This window comes from Dasypus novemcinctus, chromosome 11, assembly GCF_030445035.2.
Source record: "Dasypus novemcinctus isolate mDasNov1 chromosome 11, mDasNov1.1.hap2, whole genome shotgun sequence".
NCBI lineage: Eukaryota > Metazoa > Chordata > Mammalia > Cingulata > Dasypodidae > Dasypus > Dasypus novemcinctus.
This window is the reverse complement of record NC_080683.1, coordinates 6,191,343-6,214,090: the sequence shown is the minus strand read 5'-3', so window position 1 is coordinate 6,214,090 and position 22,748 is coordinate 6,191,343. Positions and strand designations below refer to the sequence as shown.

Sequence of the window (22,748 nt, the reverse complement as noted above, 5' to 3'; positions counted from 1 at the left end):
GTGCCCGTCGGTCCCAGCAGGCCGTGACTTGCACCCCCTCCCGACAGGACCTGTCCACACCCCCGTGACAGCAGCAAAGCCCGAGCTGTGGACCGATGGACGCAGCCCTCCCAGGGTCCCGCCAGCTGAAGCGCTCAGAGCCAAGCTCCTCCTGAGGCCAGGCAGCGGCCACTCGGCGGGGAGTGTGGCCCTCAGACCGCACGGCCCGACTTCCCCTCCACCCGCAGGAAAGGGCACGTGGGGTCTCTGGCCCACAGGAAGGAGCTCTTCTCTTGGCATTGAGAGCTCCTGCGGCGGCCGCAGGCCCCGGCCAGCAAGGAGAGCCCCCGGGGAGCCCGCGCAGAGGCGGGGCCTGCGGGGATGTTCCGGGGGAAGGACGTGCACAGGGCATGGCACGGCAGTGGGAAGCGCTCGTCCACAGGGAGCGGTGGTGTGGACACAAAGGAGGCCCAGCTGGAGCCCGGGGCGCTGCAGCTCAGACCCCCGTCCCCGCCTCAGGAAAAGGAATTCTGGTGCCAGGGAGGAGGATCGCAAAGCAGGAACTCCAAGGTCAAGCGTGGACCGTGAGGCCTGAGGGGCACCGAGGAGGCCGGGTCTGCCTGCCCTTGCACTGGGGCCAAGAATCCTCCTCTTTGGCTCCTCTGTCCCTTTCCATTCCACATTCTCAGCTCTGCTCTCCTTCTTGCCCTACCTACTGCTGCTGTCACCCTATCATTTGCCCTTGAAAATGACAAGTTCCTATTTGGTGCACAAGTAAAGCCTCAGGCAAGACCCAGGAAAGGTTCCTTCTTCCTCCAAAGTGGTGGAAAGGCGGCCACTGCCCTGCCCGGGCTCGGGAAACGGGCTTTGTGAATGGTCTAAGCCCGACAGGCCTCCTGGGTGCTCTCGGCTCCCCCGGGGGGAACACCGAAACGCACCGAAACGCTCTCTGCTGTGGACGCCCGTGTTGGCTTCAGGAACCCGGGCAGGGGCAGCTGGCTCTTGTCGCTTCTCCCTTCTAAAATCAACAGATGTTTCTGCAGGATTTCTCCCTTGATTGAGCACTGCGAGAGCCTGTATCTCATTTCCATTAACACAGGAAATACAAGAATCAAACTCAACTCCCAGGCTATAGGGAAAACAAGAATTTAATAATAAAACCTTAATAAAACATCAAACATCTACTAAGGACAATGGTAGATCTTGCCCCTCCCCTTTAGATAGAGAGTCTTTGTTGTTGTTGATTCTCAGTTCTGTGCTTTGGCAATCTCGCGCAGATCCTCCCTCTGGCTAGCCATGTTTCCAGCAGCAGGACAGGCCCAGGGGTGTGAGTGGAGTCTGGGGGTGGCGCAGACCGGCTGCTGGGGAGGGAAGCGCCTGCCTGGCCTGGCCCACGCTGGCTGGGGTCAGCAGTAGGACTCGGCCAGGCAGACCTGGAAGGGAAGGGGGCCATGAGCCTGGGGGGCAGCTGGGGCCAGTTACACTTTCCCCTTTTGGAACCTGGGTCCCTTCTGCCGACTCCCCCGAAGGGCTGAGAGAGCTCTCTCCTTGACCTTGGCATCCAGGGGCGTGGTCTTCCTCAGAAGAAACCGATAATCGGGCGAGGGCGCCATAGCGTAATACACGTTGGCGTCGTCCGGGATCTGCAGCGCTGGGGGCGTGGGGCAGAGGGGTGGTCAGCCTTGCTCCGGGGCACGGACGAACCCCATCCTCTGTGTCCCCATGACAGCCGGCCTCACCCGGGCACCCGACTTCCCTAGTCCAACTCCAGGACCACAGAGGAGCCGCCTGAGCGCCACCCTGAGCGACCAGGGAAGGCTCTGCAGAGGCACAGCTGAACGCGGGGGACCCTTGTTCCCAAAGCCACTCTGACTCCCACTGCCAGCCTCACAGTGGAGCTGCCACGAGGTGGCCTCGTCCCCCCAGCACCCCTGCCGCCACCCTGCTGGGGATGGCAGCGCTGAAACTGGCCTTCTCCAGCCCAGCGCACGCCCCTGAGCCCAGTGCTCCCCGGGCCAGACTGCCGAGCCCGCCCAGGGCAGCCCCCACCCGGCCTCCTGAGCGGGGCCTCGCACCTTTGGGCCGGGGCTGTGCTGCCCCCCCACCCCTGCGCCCCTGCCCTCTCCACTCGCCCCCGACTCACTGCCATCTCCTGAGAGGATCTGCACCAGCTGGTAGTCCTCGGGCTGCTCCCCCGCCAGCTGGTGCTCTTCCAGGGCCTTGCGGATCACGGCTGGAGCCCTGTCTTGGTCGGTCACCTGCGGTGGGTCAGCCACAGGCCTCAGGGCATGGGTCCTGGAACCGGGTCCCCACGGCGCAGCTGCCAGAGACCCCCAGGAGGCCCCTCTGCTCGGGGCTGGGTCTGCAGGGGCCTCCCCGTCTTCTCTTGCTCCCCCGGGGACACTGCACGCAGTGAGGGCTCTTTTCCAGTCATTCCTCACCCCATCTGTACAAGAACCTGCACCTCTGTCTTGAGGGTGTTTCCAAGGGAGGGTCCAAATCCCCTTCCCTGCAGGCTGCACCCCGTCCTCTGGCTCCCCGGCCTGCACGACTGCTAGGGGCTCCCAGAGCGCTGGGACAAAGAGTGGCCTTGCAGCAGAGGGTGGGGACTGTGGAGTGACCTCGGGGCCTCTCTCTGTCCCTCCTCCCTCCCCAGCACAGGAGAGGGCTCACCCTCGGGGAGGGCCCCTGCCCTGCCCCTGGCCCTCCAGGAGGCCTCCGCGGAGCACTGAACCCCCAGGCAGAACACACACGTCCAGGCCAAGCTCAGATGTCCGAGAGGAGGCTGGAAGACACCCTACGGCCCCGCAGGACGCCCTGGGCTCCAGGAGGCAGCTGTGCTCAGCAAGGTCTAGACCGCAGCTGCCTTGAGCATGAGGGCCCGGGTGCAGGCAGGGCTCAGGCCAAGGCTCACTCAGTGACAGCTTAGAACCAGCACGCCAGCTCCTGGCCACAGGAGAAGTGCAGCCCGTTCGTCTGGGCACCAGCGCAGCGCTGCAGCCTCTGGGCCGTGGGGCAGAGGTGGCTCCATCTGCACGTCCATCTGGGATCTGGGCCCTGCTCACGCCTTCATGGCCACTGACCTGGGGCAGACCCCATCCTCCCCTCTGGGTCACGGCAGCAGCCCCTCACTGGCCGGTGTCTCCACACAGTGCCGCACCGTCCACTCTGAGGCAAAAGTTCTCCTGCTGGCCCTGCTCTGCTCTGACCCTTCAGGGGCTCCTGAGAAAGTCACGCTCCATCCGGTAGCTCCAGGGCCTGATGGGACCCGGCTCCCAACACCTCTCTGACCCCAGCCCTTCCCCTGAGCCCTGCTCCTTCAGCCCTGGCCTCCCAGCTGCTCCTGGCCCGCCAAGCACACGCCTCCGCGGGCCTGCCTGTGTCCACCGTCCTGAGCCCTGACCGCCGTCGCACACACGCTCTTCCTGCCCCTGGACGTGGCCTTCTGTCCTTCCCCAGCCACTGGCAAGTCTGCTCCAGAGTGGCAGGCAGGGACCACGGCACCACTCAGGTGCCCACGGCCTGAGCCACCGTGGCCCGGGGGGCGGCTGCTCGCCTGGCTCACCAGGATGCTCTGGACCTTGTGGCCGCTGTCCTCGGCCAGGGCGACTTGGACAAAGCAGCGGTCGCCCACGTGCCGTTTGGAGCGCGGCCGTGAGTCACGGGGCTTTCGGCTGGTCCGGTTGGCCCTGGCTTGGATGGAGGAAGAGGATGATCCTCCCGACGCTGCCGTGACGGTGGAGCCGATCTGAGACGATGCAGAGGTCGGCTGCCCCGCCTGTGGGGAAGGGAGGTCAGCACAAGGCCAGGAGCCTCGGGGCAGCCCGGGCTGCTCGAGAAGCTCCGGGAGGCTCTAGAAGGTCTGGACGAGGCAACGGGGCTCCACCCCTCGTGGACACGGGGAGGGCCCCGCAGGCACAGGAGGGGCGGCGGGAGGGCGAGGGCCCCAGGGAGCAGGGCTGGGCAGTCACCTTCGCTTCCTGACCGTCCTGGGCCTCCGGGACGTGGTCCAGGTGGATTTCCACCGCAGAGCCGGAGGAGCCAGCCCTGTGCGGGTGAGGAGAATCCGCGGCATCCCCGCCGCTGAGGTCAGGGCCACCCTGGAGCTGGACGCTGGAGAGGACGGTGCTGCTGCCGCTGCCGCTGGACTCAGCGTCAGGGCCCTGGCGGCTGGATGGAGGCTCGGCTTACCTTGGGGGCCTCCCCTGGCATGCCTGCCCACCTCTGCCCTGCTAAATCTGCACACGGCTAAGTCCTAGGTCCATCAAGAGGAGCCAGTGGGCCCTGACTGCCCCAGAGCTCACGCCGCACCACCCCGTTGCCCAGAGGGGGAAACAGGCCCAGGGAGGGGGCGAATCTCCCAGCCCCAGGGCTGGTCGGGAGTGGAGCTGGGATCCCGGCGCTCGTTGGAAGGCAGGCCCCCCCAGCCCACGCTCAGCCTGGAGCTCCCCTGAGCCCTGGCCAGCCCACCCTCGCCTGCCCCGCAAGGGGAACTCACTCTCCACTCCAAGGCTCGCTGCCTTCCGGCGACTGTTGGGCCTGGAGGCTTCACTGGCCGACTCGGGTAGCGGCTCCCACTCACGAGACAGGAGGAGGCTACAGGACAGGGGGCGGCCGTCAGGCTCCTGGGGCCCCAGCTCGGGCTCCCTCCCGGCGTCTGCACAGCAGTTGGCGTCTCGTGCCCCGGCCTCCTCGGGCAGCAGGGCCTATGTGGGCCCAGGAGCCACCAGGGCGCTCCCGCCCCCACCGGGGCCTGATTCCCCCTGGCCTCACCTGTCCTTCTGGCCGAGCTGCTCCACGGCCTCAAACCAGGCCCCGAAGCGCCCGTCGGGCACTAGGCAGTCGTAGCAGCAGCGCGCCTGCTGCTGCTGCAGCTCGGCCACCAGCTGGTCTTCCTGGGGTCAGACAGAGGAGGAGACACTGCCGAGGCCCGGGTGGGCATGCCCGGTGGGCCGGGGCCCGCGGGCTGGTTTGGCCCCTGGGTTCCCCAGCCCTCCCCTGCCTTCCGGGCTCTACCTGCCCTCAGGGCTGAGCTCACAGCTCCTCCTCCAGGAGCTTGACCTTCCACCAGGTGAACCCCCACCCTCCCGAGGGATGAGGCGGCCCTGTCTTTTTCCTCCAATGCCCCAGCAGTCTTCCAGGAAGCTGCCTGCAGCCCGGGGGGGCCCTGCCAGGACGCTCTGTCCAGCCCCCACCCCCAGCCCCAGCCCCGCAGTGCTGGCCGCAGCTGCTCACCTTCCCCCTTTTGTCGAAATTCACCACGGTGCACTGGAAGGCAGAGAGGTCGCAACCGTCACCAGGGGGTCCCCAGCCATTGCCCTGCCCATCGCCCCTGAGCCCTTGTCACGCAGCACTACTGTGGGTTCCACGGGCACAGGGCAGCCCAAACCGGGCAAGGACCCAGGCAGGCTTGTGGGCGCAGGAGTGGGGCCCGCCAGGGGAGCCCCAGGGTCCACGCGGCCCAGGCTCTGAGCACAGTGCAGAGACGCCCCGGGACCAACCTGCGCTCTCTCCGCTGCCACAAGTCCATGGCACCCAGCTCCAGGGCGCCCGGGAGGCTCTCGGGAGATGCCGTGTGCCCACTGCTCAGCGCCTGGGGCTCGGGAGGGGCTCTCCTCTCAAGCCTCAGGGACCCTTTCCCACGCGGCCCCGGTCCCCAGGCTCACTCACATCCAGAAACTCCGGCATGGCAGAGTCCACGATCAAAAACTGAGTGAGGAATGTCCCCAGCCATGGGACAGTGACCTGGATGGCACCCTGTGGCGTGGAGTGGGTGGGAATGAGTGCAGGCGCTCCGGGACCCCCCACACTCTGCCCTGACCACCCCGTAGGCTCAGACTCCTAGGACCACCCAGCACCACCCTGGCCTACGCTCGGGCACCCAGCTGTCACCTCGAAGTTCCCCGCCCGGCCTCCAAGGACCACAAACTCCCCTGCAGTCCCCTCCCAGCACCGGCGTTCCTTCCATCCCAAGCCCACACCCCGCCCCACCCAGTCACCCAGCCTCGGCTCTTCCAGGCTCTTGCTCTGACCTGATGCCACTAGTCCCCGAGGATTCCCTCGGCTCCTGGCCCTCAGGCTTCCAGGGGAACAGACATGGAAGGGAGGCTGCCCGGGCTCAGAGGCCCAGGAGGGATGGCTGGGAGGATGGCCCCACCCTGACTTGGAGGCCACCCGCCCTGGCCCCCTGGCAGGAGCCACCCCCACCCCCTCCTGCTGCTGCTGCTGCTTCTGGGTTCTGTTGGGCTTCGCGTCCAGGGTGGCAAACTTGGGGTTCCCCTCCTGTCAGGATTGAGCAGCTCGGAGTCAGTGAGGCCCTCCGTCCCTCCCCGTTGTCCCTGGCGCCTTGGCCCCTGGGCCAAGTGGGCAGGTGGAAATCTGCTGCCCCCACGTGCCGGAGGTGCCCTGGGGGCCTGGTGCAAGTGACCTGGCCTCTCTGAGCCTGTTTGGACATCCGGGACGTGATCACAAAGACCTGACCCCTTCTCGGGAGTGCAGAGGATCGGGGGTGCACGCCAGCGGCACGGACACTCTGGCCATCTCGCTCTCTGAGTCCCGGGAACGCTCGGCCACGTTCCTTTTCTCCCATCAACCCCACCAGCTGGCCGTGAGGGCGGCGCCGCTGGATGCGCGTGCTTCCATTCCAACGGAGGCCCGAGGAAGGATGCGCTCGGGGCGCGGAGGCCAGGCGGCTCTCTCCGGCCGGAGGCCTCGTCTGCACTGATGCCGCCCCACAGCCCGCCACTGCCAACAGCTGTCCGCTACTCCCGGCCTCTGCGTGTGGATGTGCGAGGGGCCTCGTGTCGTCCCAGCCGGGGAGCTGGATGATGGGCTGTCCCGGGGGGCCTAGCTGAGCAGATCCTGCCTGCCCCAGCCCACACGACTGAAAACCCAAAGGCTGCCCGAGGCCCGCACACAGGCGCCCCCTCCCGGGGGCCCACTTGGGATGTTCTGCCTGCAGGGGCGCCCCGTCCTCCAGCTGCACAGCTGGACCTTGCAGTACTGGACATCGAAGTTGTGCTGCGTCTTCTACGTGGAAGCATCTAGTTTTAGTCAGAAAGGACCCGCCATGGTTTCCCGTCTCCCAAAGACTGCTCCTAGCTCTCGGACACAAGCCATTCAGAACGAGGCGCAGGTCTGAGACCCCCACGTGGATGGAGACTTCTCTTCCTGCCGGTTCATCATCTCCTCCTGGAACATCCCAGCCCCTCCCACCGCATCCGAGCACCAACCCCTGCCTATGGCCCGGCAGCTGCCCCCCACCTGCCCACGAACCAGGCAGAGCCCTCTTCATCTTCCTCCAGAAGAGGCCTGACTGGATGTTTTCAAAGAAACACCCAGGGAAACACTCACAAGCCCCCCTCCTGAGCCCTGGCCCCCCACCTGCTCTTCACCTGGGAGATCAGCTCGCTGCCCAAGGAGGCGTTGATCTCGGTGGAGACAATCCCAGACAGTGTCTGAAAGAGGCGGAAGCTGGCCCTGGGGGAGGGCAAGAAGGAAGGAGAAAGGTGGGAGTGGGTGGAAGCGTCCAGGGGACCACCCACTGCGTTGTAGCCGGGTCCTGGGACCCAGACTGCCTGGGTGGGTGGTGCTGAAACTGGGCAGCTCCGAGCACAGCAGGACAGCGTGGGCTTGGGAGCTGAGCTCTCAGGCGGGCAAAGCGGGGACCCCCACTCCCAGTTCACGAGCGGCTGGTGTTGACACGGGGAGCTGTCCCCTGGACAGAGCGGGCTGCTGAGCAGCACACCCTGGACGTGCTCATCTGGCTCGACTCCTGCCTGACCGCGGCTGGCACCAGTGTTGACGCACAACAGCTGACCTCAGGTCCTGGTGAGACCTGGAGCCCCTGCCCACCCGGCCCCTGCCCGGATCCCGCTGCCTCCAGGCGCCCACAGGGCGATGCTCATCCTCCCGCGGGGCCCCTGGTTCCGCCCCCGGCGTCCCCTGGAGAGAAACCCGCCCACCTGGACACTTCCGCCCATGTCTTCTTCTGACGGCCAATCGCGTGGCTATCCAGAGCAGAGAGGATGGCGTGGGCTGAGGAGAAGTTGGGGAGGGCTCGGCACTCCTGGGGAGGGAGAAAGAATGGGCCGTGAGGGGTGGTCTGAGCGTGCCCTGCTCCCGCTCCAGCCCTCTCGGCTGACCTCCCCCTCTGGATGAGAGACCCCCATGGAGCCCCTGAGGGCGAGCCGGGGCCCCAGAGTGGGACCCCCAAGCTCCACCTGAGGCAAGAGCCTGGGGGGGACGTGAGGAGGAAGGAGGGCTGTGCCCCAGGCAGGGCAGGGCCCTGAGGCCGAGAGCCCACCAGCGCGCAGGGGTGTCCAGGAGTCCAGAGAGGGCCCGGCACGCACCCTGGCCACCTCGATCCAGTGCTCCACCACCCTGGCCCTGTCTGCGGCCTTCATGCTGCGGTCCCCGAGGCAGGTGGCCACGACGCAGTCAGCCACGCGGTTGAGCTGGCTGATGACGGCGCGCACGGTGGGCGCCACGTGCTCCTTGCCCTTCTGGTGGCGCTGCGACCAGATGGAGCCCAGGCAGTGGTGGGGCACCACCTTCTTGAACAGCTCCTGGTAGGAGGGCAAGTCAGCCGGCCATGCCCGCCCCCAGCTCAGATCCCGCGGGCCCTCGGGACCCTGGCCGGGGTCATTGTCACAGCAGTGTGTGTGGCAGGGACAGCTAGTGTCCTAGGTCTCCTCTCCAGAGGCCCAAGTGCGGCCTTGGGCTCAAGAAACTCGCCCAGGGAACGAGGCTGGCAGGGGACCAGGGTTTGGACCCAGATCCCAGGATTGGGGATCAGGGTGGGGAAGGCTGGGGCGGCAGGTCCTGGGAGGAAGTCCCCCCCAGCTCCACCCGGCCCGGCCCAGCGGCTCACCGCATCCATGAGCGACAGCTGCTCTGCCACCAGCTCAGGAGGGAAAGCCAGAAGCTCAGGCTTCTGCTCACGCAGACCGTCCCCGCAGGTCCCGGGCCAGGGGCAGGAAGGCTGTTGGGGGGCAGCCTGCCCTGCTGCTGAGCTGAGCTCTGGCCGTGGCTCAGGGGCTGCTGCCAGCCTTGCCTCCCCCTCGAGAGCCGCTGCTCCTGAAGGGGCCTGAACCGGCTGCAGCTCCAGAGTGGGCACTGCAGCGACCAGTGCAGGCGGCACTGGAGGTGGCGGTGGGACCGCCTCCCCCTCGCCAACTGCTGGTGCGGATGGGGCTGCCCCTGCAGACGGGGCCGGCTCTGCCTCCGTAGGGGGCACTGGCGCTAGCCCCACAGGTGGCAGTGGAGGTGGCCCCGAGGCCTCTTCCAGCTCGCCAGCCGGCGCTTCTGCTGCTGGAGGAGCAGGCTCTCCCTCGAGAGCGGGCAGTGCCGAGCCGTGGAGCGGCGGCGAGGCAGGTGGAGCTGGACTCGCCCCCGGCTCTGCAGCTCCTGCTCCTGACGGTGCTGCAGCTGCCCGTGGCTCCTGAGCAGCTGCTCCAGCTGACCGGGTCGGATGGTCTAGCCCCAGGGAGGGCACGGGCCCCATCTCTGTGGGGGGCAGCGGTGGTGGTGCTGGAGCCACCTGCAGCTCAGGAGCTGGCGCCACGGCGCGGAAGGCGTCAGGCTCTATTTGCACGGCAGGCGCTGGTGCCACCTCGCCAGCTGGCAGTCCGGGTGGTGATGGAGCCGACTCTGGCTCTGGACCTGTGTCGGCCGCAGGGGCTGCAAGTGGCGCTGGCGGGCGCACTGGAGGCCTCGGTGGCTCTGGAGCTGACAAAGGAGCTGGAGAAGAGGCAGTTTCCCCACCATGAATGGCTCCGAGTGTCATTCGGAAACAGAGAAGATCCCGCTACCTCTAGGGGAAGATCCTGCCCAGGAAAGTGCTCCCCGCAGCAAGCTCCCAGGGGACATGTCTGGGGCTCCGCCGTGCTCGCAGCCCGAGGGCAGCCTCTGCTGCCTCCTGCCTCTGCGGTGCAATCCCCGCCCCTGGCCCGCAAGCTCACGTGCCCCACCCCGAGGCCCCTCACCCTCCGGCTCTGCCTCCGTGGGCTCCGGGTGTCTCATCTGGGCAAGCAGAAGCGCGACACGGCACTGCGGGCCAGAGCCCGGCAGGTGCTCCCTGGCGTGGGCCGCCAGCAGCTGAAGGCAGGGTGAGTCCGGAGGCTGCAGGCAGTCGTCCCTGTACTGGTCCATCCAGGTGCCCAGCAGGGCACAGAGGGTGCTGAGGGCAGGGGGGCCACACGGTCAGGCGCCAGCCTTGCCCTCCACGCTGCCCCAGGGACCCTCCCACTGCACAGAAAGTCCACGAGGACAGCAAGGGCTCTGACTGGCCTGGCCACAGCCCGGTGCTGACACACAGTAGGAGCTTCAGCAGCGGGTGAGTGCGGAGGGGCCAGGGCCCGTCCTCCCGCCCCAGGCCCTCGCGGCCCCCACCCAGGAGCGTCTGCCCGAGGAGCTGCCTCATCTTCCGCCTGGTGTCGTGTGTGTCTCCCCTTCCCACGGACACTGCCCCCCACCCCGCCCCGACGGGGATGCAGCCGTCCCCGCCTCCCCTGCAGGAGGCAGACAGGACTGAGGCCCCCGGCAGGTTGGCAGCAGGCCGCTCACCACCTCCCGTCGGGGGTCTGCGTGAGGTGGTGTTTGGGGGCCTGCGGGCTGGCAGGGGGCGGAGGACAGGTGGGCTTCTCTGGGGAATGAGCCCCCTGGCCTCCTGTGCAGACAGTGCCCCAGGACCCCACCTCGGCTTCCTTCCTCCTTGGCAATGGGAGGGGGAAGCCCTCTGGACTCAGCCTTCCCGGGGACGGAGGGCGAGGGGCCCCAGACCCCGCCCAGTCCTACCCAGCCACCCACCACCCAATTCCCAACAAGGGGTCTGGACACGAGAGCCCCTCGCCCTCACCCAGAGTGCACCTACGTTTTCACATCAAGGCGTCCACGAGGCTCGCCCCTCCCACCGAGGTCACCTCCATACCTAGGGGAGACCGTGCGGCTGTCACAGCTGCTGGCCGAGTGTGCCCCCTGCTGAAGACGGCTCGGCCTATTGCCGGCGGCCCCCCCTCCAAAGGCACCCAGAAGGCAGCATCTTTGGTCTGCCGTGTCCGCTGCCTGAAGCCAGGTGCCGAAGTGAGCGTGTGCACCGAGTAGACACGTGCCGGCTATCAGGGGAAGGGGGAGCCCCCAGCGGCACCTCCTCAGACCTGGGATGGGCCTGGAGACCCCTGGCAGCCCACAGGGATCCCTGCTCTGACCACACCGAGGTCGGAGGCCCAAAAGGGCTCTCAGACCCCCCTGAGAAATGGGAAAACTGGGTGCGAAGGGGGCGAGGCCGAGAGCCTCTTCCCTGGGCAGAGGGAAGTCCTGCCCAGGAGCAGCCCTGCGCCTCCAGCCGCCCTGTCCGGGAGCCAGGCTCGGGGCGGCCCTTCCCACGGACCTCCCAGTCTGTCCTACACTCAGCCCTGGGGGCTGGTCCTCAGGACGCCCGCTTCCCAAGGAGGAAACTGAGGCCAGCGTGTGCAGTGCCGTTTCTGACACGCCCAAGCGTGGGGGCGCAGCAGCGCAGGGGGCGGGTGGGGCGGGCGCTCACCGGTGGAACAGCCGGTCCAGGACCTGCTCGGTGGAGGCGAATACGAGGTAGGTCCCCAGGAAGGTGTGCACGTAGCCGAGGTCGCCCTCCTGCAAAGCGGGCACCAGGTGCTCCGCCAGGGCCTCCCAGCGGCCTGCCTGGACCGTGCGCACGGCGCGGCTCTCCCCCTCGCGAGGGCCCCCTCGTTCTTCCTCTGGGTGGGACAGAGGGGGGGGCAGGGGGGTCAGACGCGGTGCCTGGAGCCAGCCAGGCAGGGCCAGGGCCCACCTGCTGCCCCGAGCCCTGAGCGACGTCCGGCCGAGGGGCCGTGCGGGCCCTAGTGGAGAAGGGTCCTCGGCCTTCACACTGAACCACAGCTGAGCCAACACCTGAAAGGCGAGGCCCCTGCCTGAAAGGGCGGGTGCCTGGAGGGTCCTTGGGGAGAAAGGCCCCTGCAGGGCCGAGGGTCTGAGCAGACCCTGGGCAACTGCAGACCCTCCTGTCAGGAGACCACCTTCAGGACTGCACTGTCCCCAGGGCCAGAGGAACAAGGGGATGCTGTGGGCCACCCCGGCCCCACCTCAGGACAAGGAAGGGCACACCAGGGCCAGGGCCAGGGGCTGCAGGGACGCTCCCCCAAAGACAGCCGGTGGTCCCCTGCCGCTGGCCCTCCACGAGGTCAGCTGGCCCTCGCTGGAGAAAGGGAGGTCTGCGTGTCCTCTGCCGGGCTGGCCCTTCCCTGCAGCCTCTGCCAGGGCCGGGAGGACCACTGCCTCGGGGCCTGGGGGCGGTGTCCAGGGCAGCAGAGCCGGCAGCGCCCCGGGACAGGACCTTCGGCTCCAGCAGCCCCGAAGGCCGAAAGGCTGCTCTGAGCCGCCCTCCTGGAATCCTGGGCAGCGAGGCAGGCCCAGCTCCTACCCGGGAAGGTCAAGGGGGCGCTTATGGGAGACGGCGAGAACCCTCCTCAGCAGGAGAGCTGGACGGCTTGGAGTAGATGGGTAAGGACTGTCACGGAGATGCTGCCGGGGACGTGGGGCTGAGGAGGGGACTCGCAAACAGCAGCACAAAGCGCACGTGTCTGCGGCGCGCCCACCCTCCAGCCCGCCCTGACGGGAATCCTGCTCTAAAGACCCTCTCCCGCTGCCTCCACGTGTGCAGTGACCTTCCCCTGTCTGTGGAGTGGCAGTGTGCTGGGTGATTGGGGGGGTCCCAGGTTCCTCGGGAAGCAGGATATGGACCCACTCGGGTGGGAAAGCCCTGAAGAGCGCGCGGGTGGTGGTCAGGGTGGACCACGGCCCCGGCGTGCTCCCCGGCTGCCTCGGGCACCCCCTCGGCGCCTGCTCTCACCTGGAACCAGCGCTGGCCCTGGCCGGGGCCCCGATGGACCGGCACCTTCCTCAGAGAGACGGTGTAGACCAGCCCCTCCTCCAGCTCCTCGCCCACCACCTGCCTGGAGCTCTGCGAACACAGTGCCCGGCGGCCGGGCCGAGGGGCATCAGCGAGGGGCCTGTCCCCCCCGCAGGGGACGCTGGCCCTCCATCGGGCCGGGACCCAGGGCAGGCCCAGGTGGGCTCTGCCTTCCCCCGAGCCCGTGGAGCGAACAGGGGAGCTCGAGGCTCAGGAAAGACACGGCCCACATGGATGTCCCCACGCTGCCTCTTCCCACCCCAGCCCATGACCTGACAGGGGACAGGGAAGGCCCTCCTGGTCCCCAACCCTGACGGCCGCTCCTGCCCTCAGTGGTCCCCCTGTCCACGCCCCCACACCCTGGGAAGAGGATGGACATGGGGCTGCCCAGGAGGAGCACAGCGGTAGCCTGTGCTCAACCGGCTCCCCTAGGCCAACCCCGTGTCACCTCTGGGTGCCTCCTGGCTGCCGATGGCCAGCGGCTCCGCAGCTGAGGCCTGAGCCAATGTCGGAAGCGACGGCAAGGGGATTCATTCCCAGTTTGGTTGAGGCTGGAGCCTCGGGGTCGCGCAACGCAGCAGGAGAACATGTTGCTCTCTCGAGCGTCTCCTGCCAAGTGAGCTGGGAAGGGGCTGCCTGTGGAATCTGGGTGCCTGGTAACATGGGTTCCAAGTTCTCTCACTGAGGAAGTGAGGTCACCTCCTGAGGTCATTTCCCCTGGCCTTTCAACTGTCAGAAGCCCACCAAAGTCCCTCTGCATTGCTGTCTGTCCATCCCCTCTCCTGGACCGCCTTGTTCCCTGGACTCCGTTCTGCCAACACGTCCCCCCCACAGCTCCCTGGGAAGGCTACGGGCGGCTCGGGCCCCAGCTCGGGGGAGACCCAGCTGGGTCCAGAGCGCGCTGCTCTGCCCTTTCCATTTTGGGGAGCCCAGGCTAGTCACTGGGGCCCACCCCCAGTCTCCTCACCACACAGCGGGATCCATTCTAGCATCGGCTTCCCGGGACAGCGTCACGTCCACGGGGAGCAGACACTGTGAACCCCGGGGTCTGGTTTCACACGGAGCAAATGCACACACTCAGACATGGGAGGAAGGGGACGGACGTAACCCCGAGCCCAACTCCACACAGGGCTGGGGGAGGGCCGTGTGGTCTGAGGAGACCCACTTGCACTCCTGGGCTGCTGTCTCCGTCTGGCCCGTGATGAGGTGGAAAGGAGACCAAAGTCAGACGTGGCGGCTGTGCCACCAATCCTGCCAGAGGCTTCCCATTGCCTTGATTATTTCTAACTGTATCTTGTCTACTTCAGAAATGGAGATAGAAGCCATCGTTTAAAAAGATAAAGTGGGAAGCGGACTTGGGCCAACGGATAGGGCGTCCGTCTACCTCATGGGAGGTCCGCGGTTCAAACCCCGGGCCTCCTTGACCCGTGTGGAGCTGGCCCATGCGCAGTGCTGATGCGCGCAAGGAGTGCCCTGCCACGCAGGGGTGTCCCCCGCGTAGGGGAGCCCTACGCGCAAGGAGTGCGCCCCATAAGGAGAGCCGCCCACCGCGAAAAGAAAGTGCAGCCTGCCCAGGAATGGCACCGCCCACACTTCCCGTGCTGCTGAGGACAACAGACGTGGACAAAGAAACAAGACGCAGCAAACAGACACAGAGAACAGACAACCGGAGGAGGGGGGGGGGAATGAAATAAATAAATCTTTAAAAAATAAATAAATAAATAAAAAAGGAAAAGAAAAAGCAAGCACAATTGAATAAAACTATACAACTCTCAATTGCATGGACTGGCTACACAGAAATTGTTGTTTATCGTACAGTATGGTACACAGTCTATTTGGTTCAGCATAACACAATCCTGTGGTATTGGCCCTTCTGTGTCCGGCCGGCTTCACTTAAAAGAATCTCCTCCAGGGTCATTCATGTTGTCTTCTTGACAATTCATTTCTTCTTACTGGTGCCTAACTTTTCCTCGGGTGAATTCACCAGCTTGTTTTTCCACTCATCCCTCGATGGACACCTGGGTTGTTTCCAACTTCTGGCAATCGTGAAGAAGGCCACTGTGAAAGTCGACGGGCAGAAGTCTGTTCGTGTCACTGCTCTCGGTTCTTCTGGCTATAGACCCAGTGGTGGTACTGCAGGGTCACATGGCAAGTCTATTTTCAACTTCTTGAGGGACTGCCAAACAGTCCTCCACAGCGGCTGGACCGTCCTGCCTTGCCACCAGCCGACTGGGGAGAACTGTTCCTATCTCTCCACAGCCTCTCCAGCATTTGGAGATCTCTGTCTTTTGGAATAGTGGCCATTCTGATAGGTGGGAAATGATAGGCCTTGTGGGTTTTGATTTGCATTGCCCTAATCAGAAGAGATCTTCAGCATTTTTCCCATGTGTTTTTTTGCCATTTGTATTTCTTCTTTGGATAAATGTCTACGCAAATCTGTTGCTCATTTTTAAATTGGATTGTTTCTCCTTTTATTGTTGAGATGTAATTGTCTTATTATAGATCCTGGATATGAGACCCTTTTCAGACATGTGATTTCCAGATATCTTCCCCTATTGAGTCACCTGCCTTTTCACCCTTTTGACAAAGTCCTGTGAGGTGCACAAGTGTTTAATTTTGCAGAGGTCCCTTTTATCTTTTTTTTTTATTCTCTTGTGGCCTGCGCTTTGGGCATCAGGTCACAGAAACCACCACCTACTGCAAGGTCTTGAAGATGCTTCCCTCTGTTTTCTTCTAGGTCTTTCCTATCTGCTTTTATATCTAGGTCTTTCATCCGTTTTCATTGATTCTTGTGTCGGGCGTGAGACAGGGTCCTCTTTCATTCTTTTGGTCATAGATATCCAGTTCCCCCAGCACCATTCAGCACCATTATGTCCTGTTAACACGGCCTTGGTAGGTTTGTCAAAAACCAGTTGACAGTAGAGGTGAGGGTGTTTTTCTGCATTCTCAATTCCATGCCAGCAATAGATGCGTCTATCTTGATGCCGCTACCGTCCTGTTTTGACCACGGTAGCTTTGTAATACCTTGGAAGGTCAGGCAGTGAAATTATTCCCACGTCGCTCTTCTTGTTCAGAATGCTTTTGGCTACTTGGATGCACTTTCCCTTCCAAATGAATTTGGTAATGGCCTTTTCTGATTCTGTAAAACGGCTTTTGGAATTTTGGTTGGTACTACATTGAATCTATAAGTCAGTTTGGGAAAGACTGACATCTTCGTGATATTTATTCTTCCAGCCCATGAGCACATCACGGCTGCGGGTTTTCCACCTATGCCCATTACCGTAGTCAGGAATTTTCCCTCTATTCCTAGTGTTTGAAGTTTGTATCTGAAAAAGGATGCTGGATTTTCCGCATCGATTGAGATGACGATGTGTTTTTCCTCTTGGATTGATTTTCCTTATGTTGAACCAGACTTGTGTGACAGGAATAAATCCCACTTGGCCGTGATGTATAAGTCTTCTGATGCGCTCTTGGATTCTATCGGCAAGTATTTTGTCGAGAGTTTTTGCGTTGATGTTGATTCGAGAGATTGGTCTCTACTTTTCTTTTCTTGTGGTATCTTTCCCTGGCTTTGGTATTAGGCTGACGTTGGCTTCGTCAACTGTCTTGGGTCATTTTCCCTCCTGTTCAATTTTTGGGAAGAGTCTCAACAGGATTGGTGTTCATTCTTTTCTAAATGCTTGGTACAGTTCACCTGCGAAGTCATCTGGCCCGTGACTCTTCTTGGCTGGGAGATTTGGGGTGATGGATTCAATCTCTTTCACTGTGATGGTCTGTTAAGATATTCTATTTCTCGAAGCGTCAGCGTAGGTGGTCTGTGCGTTTCTAGGAATGTGTCCGTTTCATCCAGGTTGTCTACTTTGTTGGCATGCAGCTTCTCATAATATCCTCTTGGGATCCTTTTCATTTCTGTGGGGTCAATCACAACGTCCCCTCTCTCATTCATTTCTGATTCCCATTATTTGCATCTTCTCTCTTTTGTTTTAGGTTAGTCTAGCCAGGGGTTTGTCTCAAAGAACCAGCTTTAGGTTTTGTTGATTTGCTCTATTGTTTGTGGTGGTTGTTCTCAATTTCATTTATTTCTGCTCTCATCTCTCTTTCTTTCTTTCCTCCTGCTTGCTTCGGGATGGGCTTGCTCTTCTCCTTCTAGTTTCTCTAGGGGTTCAGTTCATTCTTTGCGTTTACCTTTTTCTTGGTTTTTCGTGTTGGCATTGAAGGCTGTAATGTTCCCTCCCAAGATTGCTTTTGCTGTATCCCCTACGTTTTGATAAGTGGTTTTCTCATATTTCTTGGTCTCAAAAGATTGCCTGACTTCCCTGGCGATTTCTTCTTGGACCCACTGACTATGTAAGGATGGGTTCTTCGGCCTCCACACCCTGGCGAATTGACTTTGGTCCTGTTTGTGACTCATTTCCACTTCCATTCCATTTTCATCTCCGAAGGTGCTTTGATTCATTTCAATCTTTCTCTGTTGATCGAGAGCTGCACTGTGCCCTCACATGTGGTCTCTCCTGGAAAAAGATCCATGGGCACTTGAGAAGAAGGCAGAACCCACTGAGCTGGGATGCAGCCTTCTGTAGATGTCTGTTAGGTCTCAATCGTCGATCATGCCGTTCAACTTCTCTCGTTCCGTCTTGCTCTTCGGTCTAATTGTTCTATCTCATGCTATGAGTGGGGCGTTGAAGTCTCCAGCGATCCTTGTAGAGATGTCTATTTCTCCCTCGAGTTTGGCCAGAGTTCGTCCCGTGTATTTTGGGCTACACTGGTTAGCTACATGGATATTGATGACTGATTGCTTCCTGGTGGACGGTCCCTTTTCTTCATGCATTCTCTCTCTCTCATAACTTTTTGCATTCAAGTCTGTTTTCCCTAGAGCAGTCTAGCTGCCCCTGCTCTTTTTGGTGATTGTTTGCATGCAGTATCTTTTTCCAACCTTTCGCTTTCGGGCGTTTTGCAGCCCTGGGTCTACAAAGCAGCAGATGGATGAGTCATGTTTTTTAATCCATTCCTTCAGCCTGTACCTTTGGATTGGGGACTTTAATCCACTCACCTTCAATGATATTGCTTCAAATGCCTTATTTACGTCCACCGTTTTACTCTTGGGTGTTCTTAGGTCGTGTGCTACTTTGCCTGTCTTCTTACTCTTTGGGTAGTCATTCTGCTAGTCTTTCTTCTCTGCTCTTCTCCAGGCCTCTCTCTCTCCTGTCTTTTGATCTCAGCTTCTAAGGCTTCCTTTACTATTTCCTGCAAAGGTCGATTCTCTTCTTGGCAAAGTCTCTTAGTTTCTATTTCTTTGTGAGCGGTTTATACTCGCCCTCGTATCAGAAGGACAATTTTGTGGGATAAAGAATTCTAGGCTGGCGGATTTGCTCCTTCCCTCTCCTAATTGTATCATACCTCTGTCTTCTCGGCTTCATGGTTTCCAAAGAGAAATCCGCGTGGAGTCTTACTGGGCATCCTTGTAGATGATGGTTTGCTTCTCCCTTGCGGCTCTGAGAATTTTCTCTTTGTCTTTGACATTTGCCCTTCTGAGGAGTGTGTGTCCTGGAGGAGGTCTCTTTGGATGATTCTGATTCGGGTATGGTGCACTTCTTGGCCTCGTGACTTCATTTCTTCCGCGAGAGTTGGGAAATTTTTCCACTCGTCTTTCCTCAATGACTCTTTCTTCCCCTTTTCCCTTCTATTCTCCTTCTGGAATGACCATGACGTGTACGTGTCTGTGTCCCGTGATGTCGTTCAAGTCTCTGAGCCCCTGCTAAGTCCTTTCCCATTCTTTTCACTCTGTTCTTTGCTCCCTTCCATTTCACTTGTTCTGTCTTTGGTGTCACTTATTCTTTCGTCTGTCATTTCGAGGCTGCTGTTGCGTGCCTCCGATGGGCTATGGATCACACCTCTTTTGTCTTTCATTCCCATGAGCTCTGTCACTTCGCTAGTCAAGATTTCAAACGTGTCTTTGCACTCTCTTGATGTCTTCTTGTTGTCATTTATCTCCTTAGCCATATTGTCCCTCAGCTCATTATTGAGATTTTGGAAATTTGTGCACATCTCGCCAACGAGGCCTCTCGAATCCTGCGTCTCTTCTGGGGCTTTGGTCTGTTCCTTTTCTTGGGCCGTGCCTTCTGTTTTCTTAGGAGGGTCCATAATTTGTTGCTGATGTCTGGGCATCTGATGAGGATGCGAAGTACTCAGATGCTCCCTTTTTTTTCCTTTGGTAGGGTTGTAGTGGTGGGAGGCTGTGTGTTACCACTGCTCTTTCATTCTTGCCTCGACCTGGACATGGATTGTTAGGATGGGCCCTGCTCCTTGCTCAAACCTGGGCTGTGGACTCAGGAATTGGTGGCAGTCCGGCTTCTTAGGGCCGTGGGGAGGGAATCTCTGAAGGCCGGAAAAGCCTCTCTTACTGATTTTTCATTTTCTCACGTACCAGTGGACGTTGTACTTGGAGTGGCCTGGAGGCGGGCACAGCCTTGGGAGTCTGAGCAGGGGAGAGGGCAGGTCAGCCTTGTGCTCCTGCCCCTCTGCCCCCTCCTGTCCTCCCTGAGAAGACCCAGGGCACCTGAACCCATCCCGTCTCTAGCAGAGCCCAGGGGGATAAGAGAGAGGCAGGGGAGCCCAGGGCGGAGGCAGGGCGGACCCCAGCGCTGAGGGTCGGGGCGCTCGCTGCTGCTAAGGAGACCTCCTGGGCCGCCTGCCCCTTCCCCCGTGGAGGGCGAGCAGGCAGCTCCGGCACTCAAGTCCTCAGCACCGAGAGAGCGAGCCCGGCCTCCGAGGTGGGCTCCTGGTCCCTGCTCTCGCCCACCCCTCTTCCTGAGCGGGGCCTTGCCCCTGGCGTGCTCACTGGGCCAAGGGACCTCCTGAGTCGAAGCTCTTTCGAGGCGTCACACCAACTCTTCCACCCCAACACACTGCCCGAGCTGGCCATCACTGGCTTCCTTCGGCCTTCTGGAAGACGCAGGGTCTGCAATCCCGACACAGGGCCGTGACCTGCTCCAGCTGCGTGTTTTCCACCCTGGACACTTGGGCTCCAAAGGCTGTGCTTTGCAGAAGACCCCAAGCAGGTGGTGGGTTACAGGGAATAGCCGTGCGGGCAGGGGGCAAGGCCTTGCCTGCGTAAGGCTGAACGCGGCTCCCGTGCAGCTGGAATGCACGGCGGGGGGCACCCCGGGAGGGCTCCTGGCCACGGCACACAGAACGGCAGAGCTGGGGGCTGCCGAAGGGGCTCGCGCTCTCCCCACACCCAGGCCTGGGTCCCCGAGCACCTCCACGGTGAGTAGACTGGCCTCGGCGTCCTGCTCTGAACACGGCGGGGGTGCGGTCCCCTCCCTGTTGACCGTGCTGCCTGCACGTCCAGTGTAAGAGTCAAGCAGCTGCTCGGGAGGTCAGTGCCCAGACGCCTTCTGGCCCTGAGGTCCTGTCCTCCTCCTCGGGGCTCCAAGGCCGGCGGTCACCAGCCTGATGGTCTCAGCTCCGAGGGCATGCTGGAAAGCTTCCAAATCTCTTCTCTTCCCGCTGCCTCCCAGTCATGCAGTCGCTCCACAAGCCTTTATGGGGTGCCTTCTGGGGGCTTGGCACTGGGGACAGGGAGTCGGGCACTGTCCGGGCCCTGCTAGAGCTGACAGCTGGGGAGGGGTAGATTTGGGCATAAGAATATGGTGACTGCTGACACAAAGACGAGGAGAAGGTGCTGTGGGCACACGGAAAGTCGCCCGCTCCAGAGGGGACTCGTCAAGGCAGGCTCCCTGGGGCCGTGGACAGCACGGGGAGTCCCTGGAATGGTGCAGGTGGGGGTGGCGGGCATGGGGGCAGGAGCAGGCTGACGGGTGGGCAGGGTGAGCTCGGCTGTGCTGGGCCAGGCCCCCCACAGGCCGAGTTTTCCTTGGCCCAAGGGCGGTCGTTGCAAAGTACCAGCAGTCAGTTGGCTTGGGTTAGGGGATTTCTTTGGGGTCAAAGCTGTAAGAACGTGAAAAGTCCAACTTGAGGCATGGTGGCAGGTGGTTTCCCACCAAAGCCAGCCACCACGAGGTGAAGCGAGATGGCCGTGGGTCTCTGCCGAGGCCTCTGCTCTCCCGCAGCTCTCAGCCAAGCTGGCGCGGGGCTGCTCTCTTCTGGGCCCCCCGCTCAGGCTCGGCGCGGCAGGATCACCCACGGCGGCGTGCTTTCCCTGCCTCTGTCTGTTTCTCTCTTTGCTTCTGCTTGTATCAGCGCCAGCGAGGGCAGTCGGCAGAGACTCGACCTGAGTCAGGCCTCACTGACATAGTCCAATCGAGACTCTCAAGTGGTCTTACTAAGTCATCTAGTCAAAAGCCTCTCTACTGACGGTCATGCTTTGAACTTCTCTACTCAAGTTCAAAGTGGATCACACCCACAACAAGAGATGGCTGTAAAACATTATCTTTCTCTTCTTTGGTATTCAGCCAATAATTTCAAACGGCGACACTGTGGGCGATGTGGGAGTGGAACGTCAGGGAGGGAGACCTTGACCATGAAGGACTGGACCTGAACGTGAAGATGCAGGAGCCCATGGCAAGCGGGGCTGCAGGCCTCTAGGCATGTGGTTCCTGAAGGTGGCACCTCCCAAATGGGAAAGCTCCAGTGCCCTCGAAGCGCTGACCTCTTCTGACCCTGTCTCTAGAGAAACTTCAGACCTGTGTGCTGGCAGGATTTTTGGTTTGTTACTTTGTCTATCATTTTTTTGTCTTCTCGTATGGTTTATACTTTTTGCTGATGTCTTATACTTTTGGCTGATGTCTAGGCATCTGAATATGTTGGTGAATTTAATCTGATGGTCAATTCTCTCTTGCCCAGAGGTTTTGTTTCACAGCTTTTCTTTGATTTTTGGTTCAACTTATTCTAAGTCTTTAAAATTTCCCATCTCAGTCATCAAAATAGGACCAGGGATTTACTAATGGGGTGCAGATTCTCTCCATGCAAACTGGGACAAGAGACTCCTAAAAGTGGTTTTCTTCTTGCATTTTCCCAGATGACCAGCAGATGGTGCTCTTCAGCAAATCTTTCTGGAGGTGTCTCTTTCAACCTCAGCTTGCCCTGGATTCTGGTCTGGCCAGAGCCCAGATCCAAAGTGGGCTCTGCTGGCCCAATTCACTGAAGAGAAACCACTCCCCGCCCTCCAGCACACCTCCTTTTTCCCAGGGATGAGGACGTTTGTCTCCCTTGGTTGGCTGCTGTGCCGTAGGTTTTCCCAGGCTGTTTGCCTTGAGGATGGGGATGGGTGCCCTTCTGGCCTGGGGGTTAACAACCAACAGATTTTGTTTCGGTTTCTTCATCTCTTTGTCCCTCACCCTCCTGGAGGATGCACAGCAGTCTTCTGGTGTGCAGATTCCCAAAGCAGCTCCTTCAGAGAGAGCTTTTTATTCTTTCTCCATTGTTTCTGTGAGGGAGTAGAGCCCTACCTACCTATTCCAATGCCATCTTCCCAGATGTCCTGTAATACTTCATTTTTTAAGCAAACAGGAAAGAGGCTTGGTCAGATGAGAGAGGATAGAATCATATAAAGGTAAATTTAATGGCATCAAAGTAGATGGGAGGCATGGGCCAAAGTTTGTGACTGGTCAGACACCAGCTCCACGGATGGGATGAATGCGTATGTTCAGTTTCCCAACTCTGTTTAAAAAAAATCTTCCCTCAGGCCTGCCCTGGGACCTGAAATATATTTATTAGAATATTATCCTACAGGACTTTTTGGGAATTGGACATTTTTGATAGAATGACATATTTGTTGGGATTAACTTATTTGATTTTAATCCATTACTACCCACCTTCACCTAGGGAAGGTAGCCCCTTATGCCCAAGAATTATTTCCTTCTCCTCTGGTAAGCATACT

The 22,748-nt window shown here is 60.8% G+C and overlaps 1 protein-coding gene across 1 annotated transcript; it reads right to left on the bottom strand.

The window, feature by feature from the left end:
• Window positions 1-1,196: 1,196 nt before the first annotated feature.
• LOC105745277 (ral guanine nucleotide dissociation stimulator-like) lies at window positions 1,197-21,230 on the bottom strand. The gene is made up of 19 exons (XM_058307687.1): window positions 21,225-21,230; window positions 12,743-12,958; window positions 11,820-11,889; window positions 11,522-11,714; window positions 10,853-10,909; window positions 9,966-10,159; window positions 8,852-9,660; window positions 8,331-8,546; window positions 7,944-8,047; window positions 7,374-7,458; window positions 6,187-6,261; window positions 5,650-5,736; window positions 5,215-5,247; window positions 4,753-4,874; window positions 4,450-4,575; window positions 3,951-4,149; window positions 3,545-3,757; window positions 2,123-2,237; window positions 1,197-1,630 (listed from the first exon to the last, which is right to left on the bottom strand). The coding sequence occupies exons 1-19, from the start codon at window positions 21,228-21,230 to the stop codon at window positions 1,458-1,460; spliced, it is 3,093 nt and encodes a 1,030-aa protein (XP_058163670.1). The 3' UTR covers window positions 1,197-1,457.
• Between the last annotated feature and the right edge of the window lie 1,518 nt (window positions 21,231-22,748).